The sequence below is a fragment of the Procambarus clarkii genome, chromosome 45, assembly GCF_040958095.1.
Source record: "Procambarus clarkii isolate CNS0578487 chromosome 45, FALCON_Pclarkii_2.0, whole genome shotgun sequence".
NCBI classification, from domain to species: domain Eukaryota; kingdom Metazoa; phylum Arthropoda; class Malacostraca; order Decapoda; family Cambaridae; genus Procambarus; species Procambarus clarkii.
In genome coordinates, this window is record NC_091194.1 from 2,427,001 (window position 1) to 2,449,253 (window position 22,253).

At 41.5% G+C, this 22,253-nt stretch overlaps 4 protein-coding genes across 4 annotated transcripts; all 4 read right to left on the reverse strand.

Moving 5' to 3' along the window:
• Window positions 1–3,551: 3,551 nt before the first annotated feature.
• On the reverse strand, window positions 3,552–4,970 carry LOC123770210 (cuticle protein 8-like). The gene is made up of 3 exons (XM_045761889.2): window positions 4,937–4,970; window positions 4,355–4,429; window positions 3,552–4,208 (listed from the first exon to the last, which is right to left on the reverse strand). Exons 1-3 carry the CDS (start codon window positions 4,952–4,954, stop codon window positions 3,675–3,677), a joined length of 627 nt encoding a protein of 208 aa, XP_045617845.2. The 5' UTR covers window positions 4,955–4,970; the 3' UTR covers window positions 3,552–3,674.
• Window positions 4,971–11,949: 6,979 nt separating this feature from the next.
• Window positions 11,950–13,415, reverse strand: LOC123770209 (cuticle protein 8). The gene is made up of 3 exons (XM_045761887.1): window positions 13,369–13,415; window positions 12,812–12,892; window positions 11,950–12,603 (listed from the first exon to the last, which is right to left on the reverse strand). Exons 1-3 carry the CDS (start codon window positions 13,378–13,380, stop codon window positions 12,298–12,300), a joined length of 399 nt encoding a protein of 132 aa, XP_045617843.1. The 5' UTR covers window positions 13,381–13,415; the 3' UTR covers window positions 11,950–12,297.
• Window positions 13,416–15,771: 2,356 nt separating this feature from the next.
• On the reverse strand, window positions 15,772–16,879 carry LOC123770207 (cuticle protein 21-like). The gene is made up of 3 exons (XM_045761885.2): window positions 16,844–16,879; window positions 16,424–16,504; window positions 15,772–16,228 (listed from the first exon to the last, which is right to left on the reverse strand). Exons 1-3 carry the CDS (start codon window positions 16,853–16,855, stop codon window positions 15,953–15,955), a joined length of 369 nt encoding a protein of 122 aa, XP_045617841.1. The 5' UTR covers window positions 16,856–16,879; the 3' UTR covers window positions 15,772–15,952.
• A 2,421-nt stretch (window positions 16,880–19,300) lies between these two features.
• LOC123770208 (cuticle protein 21-like) lies at window positions 19,301–20,444 on the reverse strand. The gene is made up of 3 exons (XM_045761886.2): window positions 20,381–20,444; window positions 19,969–20,049; window positions 19,301–19,773 (listed from the first exon to the last, which is right to left on the reverse strand). Exons 1-3 carry the CDS (start codon window positions 20,390–20,392, stop codon window positions 19,498–19,500), a joined length of 369 nt encoding a protein of 122 aa, XP_045617842.1. The 5' UTR covers window positions 20,393–20,444; the 3' UTR covers window positions 19,301–19,497.
• Window positions 20,445–22,253: the final 1,809 nt, after the last annotated feature.

Genomic DNA, 22,253 nt, shown 5'->3' on the forward strand with positions numbered 1-22,253 from the left:
ATGATGAAGATGGTCGGAGTTATCTGGTGATTGATGGTGATTGGCGATGGTGATTGGTGGTGGTGATGGGTAGTAATTGCTTTGATTGTTTGGAGATTGATGATGAGAAGTTAGACATAGGTGATGAGAGTTGAGGGAGAGACGATGAGTAATGAGTGAGAGGTGATGAATAATGAGTAAGGTGACTAGAGATGCCACAAGAGGCTCTGGCATGGTAATGGAGACAGGTTACTTGTGAAGAGAGCATTCATCTTACGAAAGGTGAGAAATAATAGAACAACCTTGATAGTACTGCTTCTGAGAGAGAGAGAGAGAGAGAGAGAGAGAGAGAGAGAGAGAGAGAGAGAGAGAGAGAGAGAGAGAGAGAGAGAGAGAGAGAGAGAGAGAGAGAAGCGAATATCATGAACAAACATGACCTTAACAGGCCCTAATTATCACCATAAACAGCCCAGACACATCTTTCCTCAATCATGGCGGCTGTGTTTACATTTATTAAACAGTTTATGTGCTCCGAAGCACTACGAGGTTGTTTATAACAATAATAACCTCGGGTTGTGAAGTCTTCAAGCTCGTAAACTGTTTAACGAATGCAAACAAAGCTGCCATGAGTAAGGACAGATGTACAGGTTTCGTAAGTGGTTGCTAAATGCCTGATGACTCCTGGCCCTGGACGCTATAAGTCATAATAAGCATTCACATCATCTCTATCAGCAGCCCGTCCTCACACTAGGCTGGTTAAAGCAGCGGCCGTCCTCCCTAGACGCATTCATCAATTTTAACATACTCTTTTAAAAATTAATATTCGGAACAAGTGCTTCGTCAGCGAAGCACTTGTTCCGGAAGTGTTCGGACGTCATCAGTTGCAAATCGTGTGTAAACAGTTTTTCATTCATAGACAAGGGATTTGGCGGCTGGATTAACGGGCTTGGATATTTATATGCGAGGACGGGCTGCTATCAGTCATATTCAAAGCTCAATCCTGCTCAGGTGGTGGGGAATATTAAACTATGACGTGCACCTTGACCGACTGGTTGTGTCTCCAGTCCTCAGTAATGGCTACGGTGCTGCAACAGCTCACCATGTGTTCCTGGCTGTGATGCTGTTACAATCACGTATATTCTCAGGATCTGTTGGTAAATAATTGCATCTGTAGTACGTAGGTGAAGCATTTATTGAGCTGTGATTCGAACACGTCCTGTGTTCGAATTACAGCGAAACTCTATTTGAGAAATGTTCGAACACTTGTGTACAAACTGTTTTCGTTCATAAACAAGGGATTTGGTGGATGGAATAATGAGCACTTTGGTCTTTGTTTATGAGGACGTGACGTGTTTATGAGGAGGAACTAAATAATTCAGTATTTAACTCATCCGTTGTGAAACCGACAGTTCTTTTTTATGGCGATAACGAATCATACCGGGTTTTACGCGGGTCTAAGTTCTCGCCACGCTATGGCCTCTCTACTCTATAAGTAAATCCAACCCAAACTATCCTAGCTTATCCTATTTAATCCTAACCCAAATAGGAGGTAATTTTTTTGTCTTGTATATGGTATGAACCAGATGTGTTACGTCAATGTGACGTTATAATTTTATTGTGGCTCAGGTCGTAGGTTCAGTGTAAACACGTCACCGACCTCTGCGACTGGATATCCACGGTTTACCTCGTGCGGCCGGATATCCACGTCCTGGCGACATTATAAAGTGCTATCGAGTGTGTAAGTGCCCGAGGAACACATTGTAAGTAAAGTAATGGGTGGAGGAGAGTGTATGGTGATACTTCAAGGAGTTTGAGTGGACTGATGCCAAAAACAATGTCAGCTGGTGACAACTGGCAGCTTTCCTGACTGTTGCTGCCAGACGCAAGAGGAACTACTGTTTACAACGTCTACTACACTACACGAGGCACTCCTTCGGGTAGTTAACGACCAAGAATTCACTGCTTCGAGTGTAAGGTAGGTGGCGAGTAATTCTGAGTCCGCCATATTGGCTATTTAAGGTAATGCGGAGACTGTACGCGTGTTTGAAACCACCTACAGACAACACAATGGGGAATGACCATTTACAGGGTCTCGGAGGACAGTTAGCTTCGTTCTCGACTCATAATCGGGGATACCGGGTTCGATTCCCGGCCAGAACAAATGGCTGGACACTCTCGTTTCATCTAATGTACACTGTGAGGCTTCTATACAGTGTAAACAGAACCAGCGTCATCTCTTCTGTGTTGGTCTAGACTCTATGTTAAGACAGTGTGGGAGCTGATAGACAGTGTGGGAGCTGATAGACAGTGTGGGTGCTGATAGACAGTGTGGATGCTGGTAGACAGTGTGGGTGCTGATAGACAGTGTGGATGCTGGTAGATAGTGTGGGTGCTATGTTAGTCTGGACCTTAGTTTAACACATATAGGCAGTTGCAAGCGTAAATACAATTGTTTCTACATTGTTAAAGCTGCTATTAGCTAAATATTTTTACTCCAAAAATTGTTATTTAATAATTGGCTAAGCGTCAATTGATAGTCGCTTCGGAAATTGCAACGAAAAATGCAGTTTTTTCTAATATATTTGATCCTCTCTGCAATAGTGTGGGAATAATTGCATTTAATTTAATTATTATTAGTACTAGTATTAATAATATTCGTGTTAATATCTATTTTTTTAAATTATACTTAAAAATCATTCATTAATTTTTTTATAATTGAACTTTATAATTGATTACGTGTTGGTTAGTTACTGAAAGAAAGTGGATGATATCTTACTACTGATAGAAAGTGGATGATATCTTACTACTGATAGAAAGTGGATGATATCTTACGCATCATAATGGAATGTTATTTGCTCTTTCATTAACAGTTCAAGTTTTAACAAACTTGTTCTTCTCGTTAGTGTAGGAACAAATGACACATAATATAAAAGCCAAAATGTCATAGTTTATTTACAAGTTACACATGTGAGTGGGATTATAAGTAGTTCTTTGAGGAATCAAATACTCTCCACTGGCAAATTTTGACAAGCGTAGGATTAAATAGGAGAGAGGTACGTATGTTGGTGGGACTCAGGAGAGTCTTATTGAGTATAGCGGGCGAATGAAGAGTCCTCGGACTCTTCAGAGGACTCTTCGGAGAGTCCTAGTGGGAAGTTAATCATTGGGGGACTGTAAGCATATGTTTTCTCTGAAGAGTCATCCTCTTCAGGAGAGTGTGGCTGGTACATAGCGATCTCCATAGAGTCCTGTGGCTCAGGGAATGCCTTTGAAGGTCTGGGTGTAGTGTAGGATGGTTGGGTGTAGTGTAGGATGGTCTGGGTGTAGTGTAGGATGGTCTGGGTGGAGTGTAGGATGGTCTGGGTGAAGTGTAGGATGGTCTGGGTGAAGTGTAGGATGGTCTGGGTGAAGTGTAGGATGGTCTGGGTGAAGTGTAGGATGGTCTGGGTGTTGTGTAGGATGGTCCGGGTGGAGTGTAGGATGGTCTGGGTGTTGTGTAGGATGGTCTGGGTGGAGTGTAGGATGGTCTGGGTGGAGTGTAGGATGGTCTGGGTGGAGTGTAGGATGGTCTGGGTGAAGTGTAGGATGGTCTGGGTGTAGTATAGGATGGTCGAGGTGTAGTGTAGTGGATGGGAGTAGTGTAGGCTGGTGTGGGTGTTGTGTAGGGCCTTGGTGTAGTGTAGAATGTTCTTGGTCTAGTGTAGGATGGTCTGGGTGTTGTGTTGGGCCTTGGTGTAGTGTAAAATGCTCTGTGTGTAGTGTAGGATGGTCTGGGTGTAGAGTAGGATGGCCCTGGGTGCATTGTAGGATAATCGGGGTGTAGTGTAGGATGCTCTGGGTGTAGTGTGAGGCCTGGGTGTGGTGTAGGATGTAGGCGTATTGTATAATGACACAGGTAAAGAATAAGCTGAGGCCTCGACAGATTCTTCTGACTCAGGAAGTCCATACTGAGGTCTGGGAGGAGTGCCGTAAGACCGGACCTCAGAGGAGTCCGGGTAGCGAGCCTCGCCCTGGTAGGAGACCTCGGCCACGTAGCCCCGGTCACCGTCCACGAAGTAAGTCACGGTCTGCAGACGACCGTCGGGAAGCTGCACGTAGTACGACCCCTTGGTGTTGTCACCGTCGCGGGCCTCCTGGTGACCGAAGTCGTTGCCGGAGTAGTCGTTCTTAATGACATAGTTGTAATTATATTGCGCCTCTTTCGATTCCGTTGAGTACTCAAGCGAGCCCTAAAAATATATAATCGTATCACGTAAAAGAATTAATGGTCTATTAAGGGTATGAAAATTGATTAATGAGATGTAATATAGGACAGAGATTGAATACTTGATGAAGATTGATTGAATTCTGTCGTCATCGGAAGCTGTAGACGTACCCTTGGACTATCGTAGGAGTATGGTGGACGCTGGTCTGCAGCTGCGACCACAGCTGCAACAAGCACTATTGCAACCTACAACACGGGGAAACAATATATTAATCGCTACAAGGAAAGGACTTTTTCATTCAACAACACCTTATAAGGTTTTCATAACTGTTTATGGGCTAGTTTTATTAACTATCCAGTTTGTAGGCAACATAGAATGGAAACTATGGAAAAGTGTTAAGACAACATGAATATACAGCACATGAAGGGATATGAGGGCAGGATAAGGGGAGAGTGAAGGAACGGTGTCCCACCACTTGGAACACTGGGGATCGAACGAGGGATCTGCAAGAAGCAATACCGTCACTATACCGACCAGTCCATGGGGCTGGACATATCCTATTATAAAACAAATGCTTTGATGTTTTAGTTTTAAGACCTATCAGCCTCTGGAGGGTTATTGAGTCCATAACATCTAACCAGCAAGTATACTCCTGAATATATATTCTAGAACTAGCGTAAAATCTCAATGTATGAACACCGAGAAGTGGAGTACACCTCTCGGTGTATATATCCCTTCAAGGAGCACTTTACCCTTGCGTTCATGACCATGTCTCAAAGGAAACTGCTCCTCGACCCTAAGATTCCTCCCTTATATACCTTCACCGTCAGCGCCGCGTCACGAAACTACTTTTTTGCACGAATCTTCAGTAGCTATTAAACAGACCTCACGAATCTTTAAAAAGCCTCCCACTGAAGAAAAAAAAACACAATCATATGATTACACTAAGTACACACTACATGTATGCACGCCAAGCTTATAGATTTAGAACTGGTTATTCACGCCACACAACTAGATGTGGAATTGGTTATACACACTACACTTCTAGATTTTGAAATATCTGATAAACAAGAGAATATTAGAGTTAGAATGTTCACTGATGGAACAGTGAGGTTGCTTCGTTGAACAAAGCCAGCTGGACATGCCCCGTTGAACAGAACCAGCTGCACATGCCCCGTTGAACAGAACCAGCTGCACATGCCCCGTTGAACAGAACCAGCTGTACATGCCCCGTTGAACAGAACCAGCTGCACATGCCCCGTTGAACAGAACCAGCTGCACATGCCCCGTTGAACAGAAGCAGCAAGACCTAGCCTTATTTAAAATCATTTAACGGTGAAAACTCATTGTGAATTTTAGGTCTTCTCTGGCCTACAAGTCTTCTAAGGCTTGAAAGATTTAGAGCTGAGACCTACAAGGTTAAGTTGTAATGAGGTCTTGAATACGCTAAAGTGTGGTTTATCAAATCAACTGTTATTACTGCTAAGATCTCTAAGAGATCAAGACACTCTCGAAACTACAAATTCACTGTTTGTCACAGCGGAAATGTAAGCATTCAATGTTTGCAGATTTTTCTAGTGAGGTGAATGGAGGCTCCAAGAAGTAATTGGTGGTTAGAGTGAAGGCCTTACTTCTTGCAAGGTCGGCGTTCGTTTCCTGATGAGTGCTTGGGCAGCTTCTTCCTATCTCACCTCCTTGTCCTCATATTCCAGAACTTTGTCCTCGTATCCAAGTTCCTTGTCCTCATATCCCAGCACCTTTTCATATCCCAGCTGCTTGTGCTCTTTGTCCAATTTAAAGTTTATCCTCAAAACGTTGCACGTTTTCTATGATTGTCTTCACTCTAAAGTGACGCGATAGATTAATGTACACTCACACCTGATTGTTGGTATATATAGCTACTACAGGTGAGAGCACAAAATATGAATCATCATATCTCGGCTGCTTGTCCTCATATTCCAGCTCCTTGTCCTCATATCCTTTCCAAGTGATGTATAGTCACACGTACCTGCTTAGCGCTTTCTCCTCATAATTACCTTACCTCATTAAGATACAGGAATGAGCTGTTAGTGTTGTTTGGGGAGAATGTTGGCTTATATAACTTTTCGAAGTATAATTATCAAAGTTGTAGAACGGATAGTTGTGTACCGTACGCAGTCGCAACATCGTGGATGAAAACAAATATTCCAACCCACATACGTGAGATGTGAAGTAGCGATGAATTGGTCCGTTCTGGGCATTTATGAAGTCTTGACGTTTAGGTCAGTTCTGGACCCTTACGAAGCCTTTTTCTTGACGCTTTGGTCCGTTTTGCACCCTTACGAAGCCTTTATTTGTTGTATTGGTCAGATCTGGACTCTTACGAAGCCTTTACTTGACATTTTGGTCCGTTCTGGACCCTTATGAATCCTTTACTTGACATTTGGGGTTCGTTTTGGATCTCTGTCGAACGTCTGTTTGAAATTTCGGTCCGATCTAGATATTTACTAAGCCTCTTAAATAAATGTTTTATTTATTTAAAACATTAAAATAAATATAAATAAAATAATGTTATAAAAGGGTAAGTTAGTGTTCACAATTTAGACGAATTTAAAGTTTATCTTCAAAACGTTGCACGTTTTCTATGATTGTCTTTACTCTAAAGTGACTCGATAGAGTAATGTGCTCTCAGTCACTCACACCTGATCGTTGTTCCCTGATAATTCCCTCCCTCATTTAGGAATTATTGCAACCTGATCGTTGGTATATATAGCTACTACGGGTGATAACACAAAATATGAATTAGTGCATTCATACTAATAATGTTCACGTTATGTACTCAGTCCGCTCTCTTAACAATCTACTCTGTAAGATATAATTGTGTTACCTAGCAACACGAAGGTTAGCGGCAACCTATCAATCCTATCGAGGCAGATACATTGAAACTCAATGTTACGGTGCTTCTATTTATTACTAATGCGTCATGGTTTTAACGGATTGCTTGAATCCGTAAATAAATATGCATTAAAAATGAGGACAGGTTGTACAGCAGAGATAGAAGGCAACATCTAGGAGCTTCCACTATGAATAGTTTTTTCCATGTATGCCAATGTCAAGTCACCAATCCAGCCGCTAAGGCAGCGTGTTGTTCTGCCTTCACCTTTAGTTCTTTTTATTAATATACTGTGCACCTCTCCCTGTGTGAGCCGTGTCCCATATAAGAAAAACGAAATACAAAAGAATTTTCCAGTTTGTGTATGTTATTATCATCATCTTAACTCTTGTGGGTTGTGATGAGATCTGCCATTTATGTGTATTTTAGTTTGTGTTTGATAGGGTATTAGGTACGCTTAGGGGTGCCTTCTCGCCATGCCCAGTGGCTGGAGGGATTGGTGCCCTGAAGCTACATAACCCCCCCCCCCCCGAAGTGGGAAGGGGAGTTAGGGTACAACAAAGCAGGCAACATCTAAATTTAACTTTTTATAGGCTTTGAATAGTGTATTTATGTATTAAATTAAGCCTGAAATTGCTTGTTCTGACCTACGTTTGCTTATTTAGGCCTAGAGTTGGTTATTTAGACCCAGGGATGGTTATTTTAGGTCTAGGATTGCTTACTTATGCCTAGGAATGCTTATTTACGATGAAGATAGCTTAGGTTATGTTGGGTTACCTAAATATTTAACCTTTTTAATTGAGGGTAAAATGTTTTCCTCTGCTTCAGGTGAGTTTGTAATTCTTGCAACTGCCAGTGATATTGTGGAACAATATCACAATGAAAAGTTTTATATATATATATATATATATATATATATATATATATATATATATATATATATATATATATATATATATATATATATATATATATATAAAAATATATATATATAATATATATATATATATATATATATATGTGTGTGTAATATATATAATATAATATAATATATATGTGTGTGTGGTAACATACGACCACAAGGAAAAATATATGCTAGAAAATATATGATTGATTTAAGTGTTATTACTCCTGGAGAAGTTCATCACGAACGAGGTCGTTCAGTGTTAACCTGATCGGTATCCACATGACCACGTGACCTAGATAGATATGTTCAATAAAAACAGTAAAATCATATTTTTCTTTGTCTTTATATAATTGAATAACAAAACACTAAATTATATAGATTTTTATGTAGACTATTATATATTAGTTTATTATATAGAGTTGATATAATTATTATATAGATTTTTACATCAATTTTTAGTTGAGATTGTTGATATTATTCCATACTAAGGTGGAGATCCAGTCATTTCTCACAATCGTCAAATTCAAAATGGTTTTGTCTAACCAGAGGCGGACGAGCCTTGGCATCCATCTATTGTCACTAAAGCACTGGGATTTTTACGCTGTTGTCGATAGCGTTAAAAATTGCTGCGTTAAGTGTGAGGACAGGTTGCTATTGCCTACCTCAACAATTCTCATCGTTAGAGTCCCTCGTTATTTACGATAATCTTGAGTCCCGTTAGTTTTCCTCGTTCATACTGTCAACGAAGTTTTCATTTGTGTATTTTATTTGTTGTTGTTCAGCTACTCAGAACAAAAAGTTCCAAGTAGCACGGGCTATGGTGAACCCGTATATTTTATTTCATTTTTGAGCGATTTTGAACATTGCAAGCTTGTCGGGATTCCGGTTAAGGTTTCTTCCACCTGTCAGACTCGTTGTGATAGCGAAGGAGACAGTGACTTGAACAAATCCACAAGGGCCGTGACGAGGGTTCGAATCTATGTCCGAGAGGATCCCAGACGCTGCCTTAATGGACTGAGCTACGACAACCCTCGTCTCAGCCCTTGTGAATGTGTTCATTTGATGCATCTATTGTGATTTCTGTGTGTAGAGACACTGACTTCTTCGGAAGCTTCGCTATTATTCCAGTTAATAAAATAAATAAAATATTCAAAACACGTACATATACAGACGTAATGAAAGTCAGTTTAGTTTAGCGGGTCAAATGGTGTGATACAATGCACGTAGTTGAGTTTAACCAGGAAGGACTCGTTAAGGACATCCGTCACACCCAAGACAACACAGGTGGATGTGAGGTGGTTGAGAGAACGACAAGAGGGTCGTCTCCGCCTTGTTCTTACCATCATGGACAAGTTTTTTCACTCGTTGATGAGTGGACTGGTTTGTGTGGTATTAGATAACACCTTCAGTCTCTCTCTCTCTCTCTCTCTCTCTCTCTCTCTCTCTCTCTCTCTCTCTCTCTCTCTCTCTCTCTCTCTCTCTCTCTCTCTCTCTCTCGTTCTCGCTCATGTTCATGAATGAAACACGATTTACAAACGACTTACCACTGATGACGTTAGAACATTTCTCTAACAGTGCTTCGCTGGGGACCTCGGTTCGAAACGCAGCTCCGTAAATGCTTCACCCGTTAATTGATTGATAAAGATTAAGCCACCCAAAAGGTAGCACGGGCATGAATATCCCGTAAGCTTCACCATGTACTTCAACTGTATGTATAGCCAACAGAACCTAAACTAATAACCTAAGCGTAACTATACACAGAACTCCAACATATAATAATATTAATTTATATATTAGAAAACCATATATTTAATACACAATTCGTTAAAATTTATGAATGATGGAGTATGATAACAAGGAGCTGGGATATGAGGACAAGGAGCTAGTATATGAGGAAGGAGGGAAGGAACGGTTCCCAACAAACTTGGACCATCGGGGATCGAACGCCGACCCTGCAAGATACTGTTCAGTATTGCATGTGAATTCGAACGTGTTCTAATTATAATTTAAGACTGTGCGCTAGTTCAATCCGGAGGCAGACCAGAAATGGTTATCCACGTTTTCTTTCAACTGAGATCTCTGTTCACCTTGTAGTAAAATTGGTCACAAGAGGCAATTATTGAGGGAAGCAGTCCAGGAAAGGTCAGAAGCCTGAGAGGCATCTCAGTCTAATGCCTCTTTTTCACCTACCAGTAAACACGTTCCTTGGAGTTAGGTAATTGCAGACGAGGAGTCGCAATAACATTATCTTGAGATGATTTCGAGGCTTAGTTTACCCGCGGCCCGGTCCTCGACCAGGCCTCCTTTTTTATACGCACCCCCAGAAAGCAGCCCGTAGCAGCTGTCTAACTCCCAGGTACCTATTTACTGCTAGGTAACAAGGGCATTAGGGTGAAAAAAACATTTTGCCCATTTGTCTCCGCCTCCACCGAGGATCGAACCTGGAACCTCAGGACTACGAGTCCGAAGCCCTGTCCACCCAACTGTCACTGAACGTGGCTGAAATATGTTGACCAAACCACACACTAGAAAGTGAAGGGACGACGACGTTTCGGTCAGTCCTGGACCATTCTCAAGTCGATTTGGATAAGGGAAGGAGTTAGAGGGAATAAATAGGCAAGAGAGAGGTGAGGATAAGAAAATCTTAGAGGAAGAAGAGCAAGGCTAAAGGTATGAGAGGTAAGGTGAAATAAAAGGTATAGGAATAAGATCATAAGAATACGTCGTCGTCCCTTCACTTTCTAGTGTGCAGGTTGGTCAACAAGTTAGGTAATTGTTGTGGGTTGGCCTGTGTAGAGGGGGGAGGGGGTAGAGGGGGGAGGGGGTAGAGGGGTTGGGGGAGAGGGGGGTGGGGAGTCTGGGGTCTTGTTGTTGTTGTTGTTTCAGATTTAGCTACTCAGAACGAAGTGTCCATGTAGCACGGGCTATGGTGAGCCCGTAACACTGGGGTCTTGGGGAGGGGAACATCGGTAAAACTAAGTTTAGGCTGCCTGTTCTCGTGAACGGAATTATGATTGTTATTATTATTAGTAGTAGTAGTAGTATATTTATAAACAAACTGCCACAGGGGAACATGCGGTTCAGGATAGTTATTAAAGCATTAGCTGACGCTTTAAAATGAATCACACTAACGTGATATATATCAGTAAGAAAAATCCTCTGAAGCTTTGAGGATCACCCTAACTTGGTAAAAGTTATACAACAGGGGTTCCACTGAAACCTGTGAAAGTCTGGACGCCCCTACTGAAGTCAGTCCACGTTTTCTTTCACCTGAGGTTTCCACCCAAGCACTTGGGTGCCGGTAAAGGAATTTATTCACCTTACTTCATTCATCATACACCATCTTCAGATTGTGTATCATTCACTGTATCATAAATTAGTTCATTCACTAGCGTTGAATGAACTAATTAATAGTGTTTGGGGATTATACACACAATTTGGAGTGGCTCCAGTAGGGGCTTTCAGAGGTTTCAGTGAAATACCGATTTTATCACTTTTTTTAGCATCAGGGTGGTACGGTGGGAAGGTGAGCGGCTGGGAGTGCCTTGGTTGCGGGTTCGAGTCACTTCTGAGCTCTAGTTGATTTTCTCATTAGTTGGCGCTCTTCCAAACTTAACATATTGGCGACTGTTATATATATATCTCTTAAATAAATATATTTATGAAACAAAAACCAAGCGACAAATAGTTTGTAGGATATTTTTCGTTTTCTTCGTGGAGACAGTTAAGTTCCATTGTGTTCACCAATATATAACTTGTAACCGTTAAATACTTTATAAAGTAAAGCAAAACACAACGAGAAGGGGGTGGTAGGACCAAAGAACATCGAAACAGCATGGAAGGGGACCCAAAAAATTCTCTCTAATGCGCTGTGTGTGCTTTTCTCCGAGGCTATGGGTCCCTTTCTTCCAGCCAGAGGTCGTACCTCCTATATAAATATATTTAAATGTGTATAAATAAGACATGGGAAGAAATTTAAAAACAAATCTCGATTATTCGCTTTATTCAATAAATTATATACATAGCATTAAAGACTATGGGAGTGACCTCGACAATGATGACGAGAAGCAGCTGAAAGATATTAAGTTTGGAATGAGAGATAAGAGAAAGGAACGCCAAGGTTGAAGTTTCAAAAGGCTAAAGATGGCCTCATGAACCTTGAGGGCCATTTGAAAAAGAGCTTTTATAAGTGAAATGTGCTGGAACCTTGATAAGTGAGGCTTTATATGCTACAATATGCTTGGAGATAATCAAGAGTAGCTGTCTGGTTGCAGAAATAATATGTTAGAGTTATCGATGGGTGACTGTAGTATTTATGAGAGTGGACTGATGACCTAGGGGGCTCCGTAGCGGGCGCTGGGCTGTTGTGGTGGAGAATAGGAACCGACTTCATCAGAGTCGGGGTAGCGAGCCTCGCCCTGGTACTGGACATCGGCAATGAATCCAGAGTCACCGTCAACGTAGTAAGTTACAGTCTGGAGACGACCATCGGGAAGCTGCACGGTGTACGACCCCTTGGTGTTGTCCAGGTCGCGGGCCTCCTGCTGGCCGAAGCTGTTGCCAGACTCTGCGTCCTGTACAGTCCAGTCGTACCCATACTTCGGGGGCTCGATAACCTCATCAGAGTCATCAAAACGTGTCTAAAAATATATTTTGAATTACTCGCAAAATCTAGTTACATATAAGTGATCAATATTCATATAACAATACTAACGTAAGTTTCTAGTATAAAATAATTTTATAATATAGAAAAATAGATATATAACTTCTAGTTTACCATAGCTGATCTCTTTTTCTCCTCCATTTTACATATTAATATAGAAGTTGAAATCATATTTGCTTTCCTACCGGGGGGGCACCGTAGGCCAGGGCGGGGGCGGGACGCTTGTCGGCGGCGACCACAGCCACCAGACCCAGCAGGAAGAGTACCTGGAAATACAACATGTCAGAGATAAGGTTGCACTCAGATGCAAACCAAAAGCATTATGAGTGAGGTTAAACATTGGGTTCAATGGGCTTAAAGCCTATCTACTTTTGAAGAGTTATTATAGCTGCGACTTGGATCAACAGAGATTCGAAGTCATGCCTTAAAAGTTGGAGACTGATGTCCTACCAACCAGTCCATGGATCAAATCTTAGATGATACAAATGTCTCAAATGTTTTCACGTAAGCTACTCTAAATTGTATGTTTTATGGGACACTGTCATAAACCATCATGTATACTTTAATCCTGAATAAAGTCCAGGATTAAAGCAAACTCACTGTATATAAACCGAGAAAAGGAATCCATCTCTCGGTATGTTTATGTCATGCAAGATGGATGGACGAGCAAGCGGGCTTAAGGCCTCTCTACCACAGGAGGGATATTATGGAATGAAGTATATGCCTCTCTCTGAGGACTCACCTTGGCGTTCATCGTGTCGTAGCGGAGATCACACTGCCGACTGTCCCACCAACCAACCCTTTTATACCCGCATGTGACCAATGTCGTCTGTCCACTTTTTCTTTCTCCGGTAAATGTAAAGATGGAAAAAAAAAAAGTGTATTGAGAGCATCGCTCGCGGTGATCCGCTTTTACTTTCATTCTGCGTCAGGACTAGTTAAAGGTCATACAATGACACCGCTGTAAATGGTCAGCCTCCTCACAGTAGGCTGTTACGTTATCCACTCCCATACAAAATATAGAATTTTCTTCAAGGATTGGCACTGCATTTTTGTTGATATCTTTCTCTGGTTAATTATCATCTGAATAGTTAATTAAAATTTTCGAAGGTGTGAAATATTACATTTAAACATTCACTGGAAAAGCTGTGTTCTCACTCACTCACTCACTCACTCACTCACTCACTCACTCACTCACTCACTCACTCACATGCTCTCACTACATGTTCTCTTCGCTACATAAAATCTTCATCACTGTAACCATCTTCATTACACACTATCTTCATCACAACTGTTTTTACTACTATGGTACGGCTAACTTCCCTATCTACAACATCATCACCACCTTCCCTCTCCTTCACCACCTTCCTTACCTTTCACCACCTTCCCTACCCTTCACCACCTTCCTTACCTTTCACCACCTTCCCTACCCTTCACCACCTTCCTTACCCTTCACCACCTTCCCTACCCTTCATCACCTTCCCTACCCTTCACCACATTCCCTACCCTTCACCACCTTCCCTACCCTTCACCACCTTCCCTCCTCTTCACCACCTTCCTTACCCTTCATCACCTTCCCTACCCTTCACCACCTTCCCAACCCTTCACCACCTTCCCTACCCTTCATCACCTTCCCTACCTTTCATAGGGTATATATATATATATATATATATATATATATATATATATATATATATATATATATATATATATATATATATATATATATATATATATATATATATTTGGGCTAGCCTACTAAACTTTGCATGGTGACAGGAGGGTGTTGGGATCGGTCGTAGGGTATTCTGGATCAGCTCACATACCATCCTTTGATACCAAATTCCAACCTCATTAAGATTCATCCGTATTATGTTCAACATGATTAAGTGTCGGGAGTGCCCATAATCTATACACTGCTTAGAAGGGTACTCCAGCGGTGCCCGGGTAGTGAAGATGGTTAATGAGGAGTGCAGTGTGTAGTGAAGGTGGCTATAGTGACGCAGGTCGTGTATAGTGTAGATGTTAACAGTGATGGAGGGCATCATTTAGATAATAATATGATGAATGTTAGTGGGGGACAGAGTTTGATTTTTAGCAGGGTTGGAATTTGGATTTTGAAAGGGCATGAGCCGACTCCGATTCCCCCTATGATGTCCCCTAACGCCCAGCAGTCACCCTGCAGAGTTTGGTGAATCTAGCCCCATCCTTGAATAGCCCGTTTTTTAGATATGGATAACATTCAATAAGAAATCCCTTCAACAGGTTTTTTTCGCACGAGAGTGCAACACTCTTTGAATGCTTGCTTACCTACTATGAATGCAAATAATTGCAAACAGAACCCAAACACCTAACGTAACCTATCTTGGTTGCCCAACCACTTGGGCTGGACGATAGAGCGAGTCTCGCTTCTTGTAGGTCGGCGTTCAATCCCCGACCGTCCACGTGGTTGGTCACCATTCCTTTCACCGTGCCATCCCAAATCTTTATCCTGAACCTACCTAGGCCTGACTGTACGCACAATTATATTGCGTCTTAATATTATTTTATAACCTAACAATATTTCGAATGCTTCTTTGTGGTCGGCGGCATCTTCGAGGAGCACTACCTGAGGATGGTCTGGCCTCTTGACATATCACACGTTTCCCACAACATTCCAGATTAGTGTTAGAATGTTTAACATATTTCCGCTCGTGGTTGGTAGATGATAATGACATTTTAACACCGTGTGGCCCTGAAGTTTCACCCTTAAGGTGACTGGTCTTGATATGTCATTCCATGATCAAGGTGAAAGTGTTCTTAGGTAATCATTGTGACGCACTTTGTTGCCTTGAGTCCATCATATTTTGTCGTCTTGAGTTCATGCAGCAGGTTGGAACCGGCGTCTCTGGACTCCCCAGGTACACACACATTACATTGGGAGTAGAGAAACGCGGGATCGATCCCATCGCCTCGCTCTCAATATATTCTCATATATTCATAATATTCTTGTATGATGTCCTAGGAGTTTTCAGTAATTGCAATGATATATTTCCTGAGAGACCCATAAAGTTGTTTCAGCGTTTCTCAATAATATATTTTCTGAGAGAAGGGGAGAGGGGGGGAGGCAGGATACTTTTATGCAAGAATACAAACAAAAATACAGTTTAAGTTGTGCATTATTTAATAAATAATTTAGGTCCACAATTATTTACAATACAATATTGTTGTGAAGGAAAAGACCGGGGAAGATGGTGTCGCTTGGCCTCCACCAGCGGCTGAGAATAAGAAAGTGTTGTCACTTGTAACCATCAATCATCGCTGGTGGACGTCGTTTTCAAGATCATTTACGGAGCTCCGTAGCGGGGACTGGGAGGCCTGACCTCATCAGAGTCGGGGTAGCGAGCCTCACCCTGGTATTGGACGTCAGCCACGTAACCAGAGTCACCATCCACGACGTAAGTTACGGTTTGGCGACGACCGTCGGGAAGCTGTACAGTGTACGACCCTCTGGTGTTGTCGTCGTCGCGGGCCTCTTGCTGGGCGAAGTCGTTGCCGGTCTCGCTGTCTTGAACAGCCCAGTCGAAGCCATACTTGGGAGACTCAAACTCCTCAGATGATGCCTGGAAATATTTAGAGTTTGTTAGCTAGTGAATCATGTCTTCCAAACTCATTGTCTGGGATTGTCAGGTCTAGGATTAGTAGGTCTAAGATTGGCAGATCTAAGAATGGCAGGTTTATTATTGACAGGTTTCGTATGTTAACAAGATCGTACATATATTGCGGTATTGACATAATAATTCCCCTAAGTGACTTACCCGGGGAGCACCGTAGGCCAAGGAGGGGGCCGGACGCTTGTCGGCGGCGACCGCAGCCACCAAACCCAGCAGGATGAGTACCTGGAACAAATAATAACTATACTATAACCACCAACAACTCTCTCATGGATACCAATTAAACATATCTTCTCCCTAGCTTGATTTCTCACTGCAAAACATAAATGACTGCATGATTTAGAAAATTTTGTCGCATTATCCTGACGACATTTGTCTCTTATTGTGTTAGTATTTAACACAAGGAGAAATGTTAGCAACAGATTATCAATCTGTTGCTGAAACTAAGCTTTGCGCTGTTACAATCTTTGTAGCGTCTGCTTGGAAACAAGAGATTTTCAAGGGCCACAGAAGCAGTTTACAAAGGTTGGTCATGGAGGCAAAGCTAGAGGCAGAACTTCGTACCTTAGTGTTCATGATGAAGTATCGACCACAACTGATGTTCAGCTCCTGTCTGCTGCTCCTATTTATACCTGGACCAGCACCCAGCAGGACAGGTTCCTGCAGTGACCTGCATTGTTGCAAAAGAGGCTATGATGACCACACCTCGCTCTGAAGACTCGCTAAGGTCTCGTTCTTCAACTATGCGCTTTCATTACGAATATCGGATCTCTAAATTAGATATAATCTTACTATATAATGAAGATTATATATTGTATTTTTCCTTCTAGATTCTATAATTTGAAATAAACACTGACTCAGTAAACGAGAATGACAACTATTGTCGAATTATAGGAAAATTCAATAGATAAATTAATTTAATAATATTCATTAGCAACATTTGTTTACAAGACATAACCACTAAAATGTTTGGGCCTCGTATTACCTCTCAAATAATCTACTAGATAACCTTGCAGCTTCAGTAGGCTGTAGTGTTGAATAAGTGGCAGCAGGAACATGCAACTTTAGACTCCTGTTAGCAGCCTTTGAGCTTTTCCTTAACATAACTCATCTTAAGCTTTACTAGTTTCCCCTATAACACGATCAGTCATTCGGTTTACATCCAGGTCCCCAGTTAATGCTGGGTGAATTGGATTACGAATTGTTTGGTTATTAATGATTTTCTATAATTACTAGTGAGTATTGTACTGCTAGCGGGAATTTTATGATTACTGAAAAAGTGTATTTCAGTATTAAGCATTAATGTTATAGCACAAAGTCCATTAAATAAAATACACCAACTTGTTTGTTAACAAATAAAGCATTTATGTGACCTGTAACGGAGTGGTCTGCGCAGTTGACATGCAACCAAATGGTCCTGAATGCCATCTCTAGGCAGAGATGAACGTCTCTTAAACGAGACGTTTAAGAACGTTCATTTACACCTGATGCCTCTGTTCACCTAACAGTAAATAGTTACACTGGAGTTAGACAGTTGTTGGGGGCTACATCCTGGGGAATGTCAGTAATTACCTTAGGGGCCCCTTGGACCTGAAGCCTCTGTTTACCTAGCAGTACACATATACCTTGGACCTAGGCAATGTTGTGGGTTGCATCTCGAGTATGGTAAACCATAAGTTTCTTCATACATTGTACTTTAGCAGAGATTGACTTGGTAACGGTGGACGTCAAGATGATACTTATTTGTTAAGTTGTTTGTGAGTTCCGTTTCATCCCTTCAGAAACAGTTCCAAAGCCTGAGTTAGCACTCCTGTGATAATCTAGGAAATTATCTGCTACGCCTATCATTTCAGAGCAATAACAGGTGTACCAGATAACCAGCTCATTTTGATGACCAGGGCACACACTAGAAGGTGAAGGGACGACGACGTTTCGGTCCGTCCTGGACCATTCTCAAGTCGATTGTTACACTGGAGTTAGACAGTTGTTGGGGGCTGCATCCAAGGAAAAGTTCTCAATCGAATTGAGAATGGTCCAGGACGGACCGAAACGTCGTCGTCCCTTCACCTTCTAGTGTGTGGTTTGGTCAACATACTTCAGCCACGTTATTGTGACTCATCGCCTGCATAACAGCTCATTTTTAATTAGAATTAGAGGGATTTAGTCAATAGGCCAAGTTTTTAGAAATTGTTCCTTCACTTGGTTTTCATATCCCAGCTCATCGTCCTTATATCCCAGCTCCTCGTCTTCATGTCCCTGTTCCTTCTTATAGTTCAGCTTTTTGCGCTTATTTCTGGGCTCCTCGTTAATGAGCTCCTCGTCATCATATCTGAGCTCCTTGACCTAATTGCACTTCCAGTTGTTGTTTAGTCATTCTGGCTGATCACTTTCTCGTCATAATTACATTTCCCTCGTCTCTCTCTCTCTCTCTCTCTCTCTCTCTCTCTCTCTCTCTCTCTCTCTCTCTCTCTCTCTCTCTCTCTCTCTCTCTCTCTCTCTCTTTCAGGTCATATTATGTATAAATATTGTTCAACGTTTCAACTAGAGCCAGATTTACCGTTTCCATATTTTCTGGGATTGTGATGGAAAGTTTAAAAGGTTTCACAAGCTTCATGAGCTTCAACATTATCACTTTTCCAAAGTTTTTAAATGTTTTCACGTATCTTGGAAAATTTGCAACAATGCTGAGTATAACTGTTGGCCTGTTGCATAATACAGTTTTTATTTGCAAGTTATTTAATAATCATTTAATTTTCTTTAATTTTTGTCGCTTCCCTACACTTATTCCCCCCCCCCGCCCCCCCCTCCCCCACTTCTATAACGATATGAGGTGTTTGGACGTCCGAAAAGCTGTAAGGTGCTGTGTTTCGTCTTCCTTGACAAGATAAGGCGCTGTGTTTTTAGTTATAGTTCCTCTTACTTTATCTTATCTTTTCTATAGTGTCATTATTTCTTTTAATCCAATATTGATAATTCTTATAAAATATAAAGTTTTATGCAAGATTTGAAACAAAAATACAGTTTAAGTTGTGCGTTATTTAATAAATAATTTTGGTTTACAATTATTTACAATACAATATTGTTGTGAAGGAAATAATTTATGAAGGAAAAGACCGGCGAAGATGGTGTCGCTTGGCCTCCACCAGCGGCTGAGATTAAGAAAGTGTTGTCACTTGTAACCATCAATCATCGCTGGTGGACGTCGTTTTCAAGATCATTTACGGAGCTCCGTACCGGGGACTGGGAGGCCTGACCTCATCAGAGTCGGGGTAGCGAGCCTCACCCTGGTACTGGACGTCAGCCACGTAACCAGAGTCACCGTCCACGACGTAAGTCACGGTCTGGCGACGACCGTCGGGAAGCTGTACAGTGTACGACCCTCTGGTGTTGTCGTCGTCGCGGGACTCTTGCTGGGCGAAGTCGTTGCCGGTCTCGCTGTCTTGAACAGCCCAGTCGAAGCCATACTTGGGAGACTCAAACTCCTCAGATGAAGCCTGGAAATATTTAGAGTTTGTTAGCTAGTGAATCATGTCTTCCAAAACCATTGTCTGGGATTATGAGGTGTAGGATTAGTAGGTCTAAGATTGGCAGATATAAAGATATTATGTCTAGTATTGCCAGGTATCGTATGTTAACAATATTGAACATGTATTGCGGTATTGACATAATAATTCCCCTAAGTGACTTACCCGTGGAGCACCGTAGGCCAAGGAGGGGGCCGGACGCTTGTCGGCGGCGACCGCAGCCACCAAACCCAGCAGGATGAGTACCTGGAACAAATAATAACTATACTATAACCACCAACAACTCTCTCATGGATACCAATTAACATATCTTCTCCCTAGCTTGATTTCTCACTGCAAAACATAAATGACTGCATGATTTAGAAAATTTTGTCGCATTATCCTGACGACATTTGTCTCTCGTGGTGTTAGTATTTAACGCATGGAGAAATGTTAGCAACAGATCTGTTGCTGAAACTAAGCTTTGCGCTGTTACAATCCTTGTAGCGTCTGCTTGGAAGCAAGAGATTTTCAAGGGCCACAGAAGCTGTTTACAAAGGTTGGACATGGAGGCAAAGTTAGAGCCAGAACTTCGTACCTTAGTGTTCATGATGAAGTATCGACCACAACTGATGCTCAGCTCCTGTCTGCTGCTCCTATTTATACCTGGACCAGCGCCCAGCAGGACAGGTTCCTGCAGTGACCTGCATTGTTGCAAAAGAGGCTATGATGACCACACCTCGCTTTGAAGACTCGCTAAGGTCTCGTTCTTCAAGTATGCGCTTTCATTACGAATGTCGGATCTCTAAAATAGATATAATCTTACTATATAATGAAGATTATATATTGTATTTTTCCTTCTGCACTCTATAACTTGAAATAAACACTGACTCAGTAAACGAGAATGACAACTATTGTCGAATTATAGGAAAATTCAATAGATAAATTAATTTAATAATATTCATTAGCAACATTTGTTTACAAGACATAACACTAAAATGTTTGGGCCTCGTATTATCTCTCAAATAATCTACTAGATAACCTTGCAGCTTCAGTAGGCTGTAGTGTTGAATAAGTGGCAGCAGGAACATGCAACTTTAGACTCCTGTTAGCAGCCTTTGAGCTTTTCCTTAACATAACTCATCTTAAGCTTTACTAGTTTCCCCTATAGCACGATCAATCATTCGGTTTACATCCAGGTCCCCAGTTAATGCTGGGTGAATTGGATTACGAATTGTTTGGTTATTAATGATTTTCTATAATTACTAGTGAGTATTGTACTGCTAGCGGGAATTTTATGATTACTGAAAAAGTGTATTTCAGTATTAAGCATTAATGTTATAGCACAAACGCCATTAAATAAAATACACAAACTTGTTTGTTAACAAATAAAGCATTTATGTAACCTGTAGCGGAGTGGTCTGCGCAGTTGGTATGCAACCAAATGGTCCTGAATGCCATCTCTAGGCAGAGATGAACGTCTCTTAAACGAGATGTTTAAGAACGTTCATTTACACCTGATGCCTCTGTTCACCTAACAGTAAATAGTTACACTGGAGTTAGACAGTTGTTGGGGGCTGCATCCTAGGAAAAGTTGTCAATCGACTTGAGAATAGTCCAGGACGGACCGAAACGTCGTCGTCCCTTCACCTTCTAGTGTGTGGTCTGGTCAACATACTTCAGCCACGTTATTGTGACTCATCGCCTGCATAACAGCTCATTTTTAATTAGAATTAGAGGGATTTAGTCAATAGGCCAAGTTTTTAGAAATTGTTGCTTCACTTGGTTTTCATATCCCAGCTCATCGTCCTTATATCCCAGCTCCTCGTCTTCATGTCCCTGTTCCTTCTTATAGGTCAGCTTTTTGCGCTTATATCTGGGCTCCTCGTTAATGAGCTCCTTGACCTAATTGCACTTCCAGTTGCTGTTTAGTCATTCTGGCTGATCGCTTTCTCGTCATAATTACATTTCCCTCGTCTCTCTCTCTCTCTCTCTCTCTCTCTCTCTCTCTCTCTCTCTCTCTCTCTCTCTCTCTCTCTCTCTCTCTCTCTCTCTCTCTCTCTCTCTCTCTCTCTCTCTTTCAGGTCAAATTATGTATAAATATTGTTCAACGTTTCAACTTGAACCAGATTTACCGTTTCCATATTTTCTGGGATTGTGATGGAAAGTTTAGGTTTCACAAACTTCATGAACTTCAACATTGTCACTTTTCAATAGTTTTTAAAAGTTTTCACGTATCTTGGAAAGTTTGCAACAATTCCGAGTATAACTGTTGGCCTGTTGCATAATACAGTTTTTATTTGCAAGTTATTTAATAATCAGTTAATAATTTTTCATTTTTGTCGCTTCCCTACACTTATTCGACCCTCCCCCCCCCCGCTTCTATAACAATATGAGGTGTTTAGACGTCCGAAAGGATGTAAGGTGCTATGTTTCGTCTTCCCTCACAAGATGAGGCTCTGTGTTTTTAT

Coding starts and splice junctions, on each gene's coding strand:
- LOC123770210 (XM_045761889.2), bottom strand. Junction 4,209..4,354: donor ACTCCTACGATAGTCCAAGG/GTACGTCTACAG, acceptor ATATATTTTTAG/GGCTCGCTTGAGTACTCAAC.
- LOC123770207 (XM_045761885.2), bottom strand. Junction 16,229..16,423: donor TGGCCTACGGTGCTCCCCGG/GTAAGTCACTTA, acceptor AAATATTTCCAG/GCATCATCTGAGGAGTTTGA.
- LOC123770208 (XM_045761886.2), bottom strand. Junction 19,774..19,968: donor TGGCCTACGGTGCTCCACGG/GTAAGTCACTTA, acceptor AAATATTTCCAG/GCTTCATCTGAGGAGTTTGA.
- LOC123770209 (XM_045761887.1), bottom strand. Junction 12,604..12,811: donor TGGCCTACGGTGCCCCCCCG/GTAGGAAAGCAA, acceptor ATATATTTTTAG/ACACGTTTTGATGACTCTGA.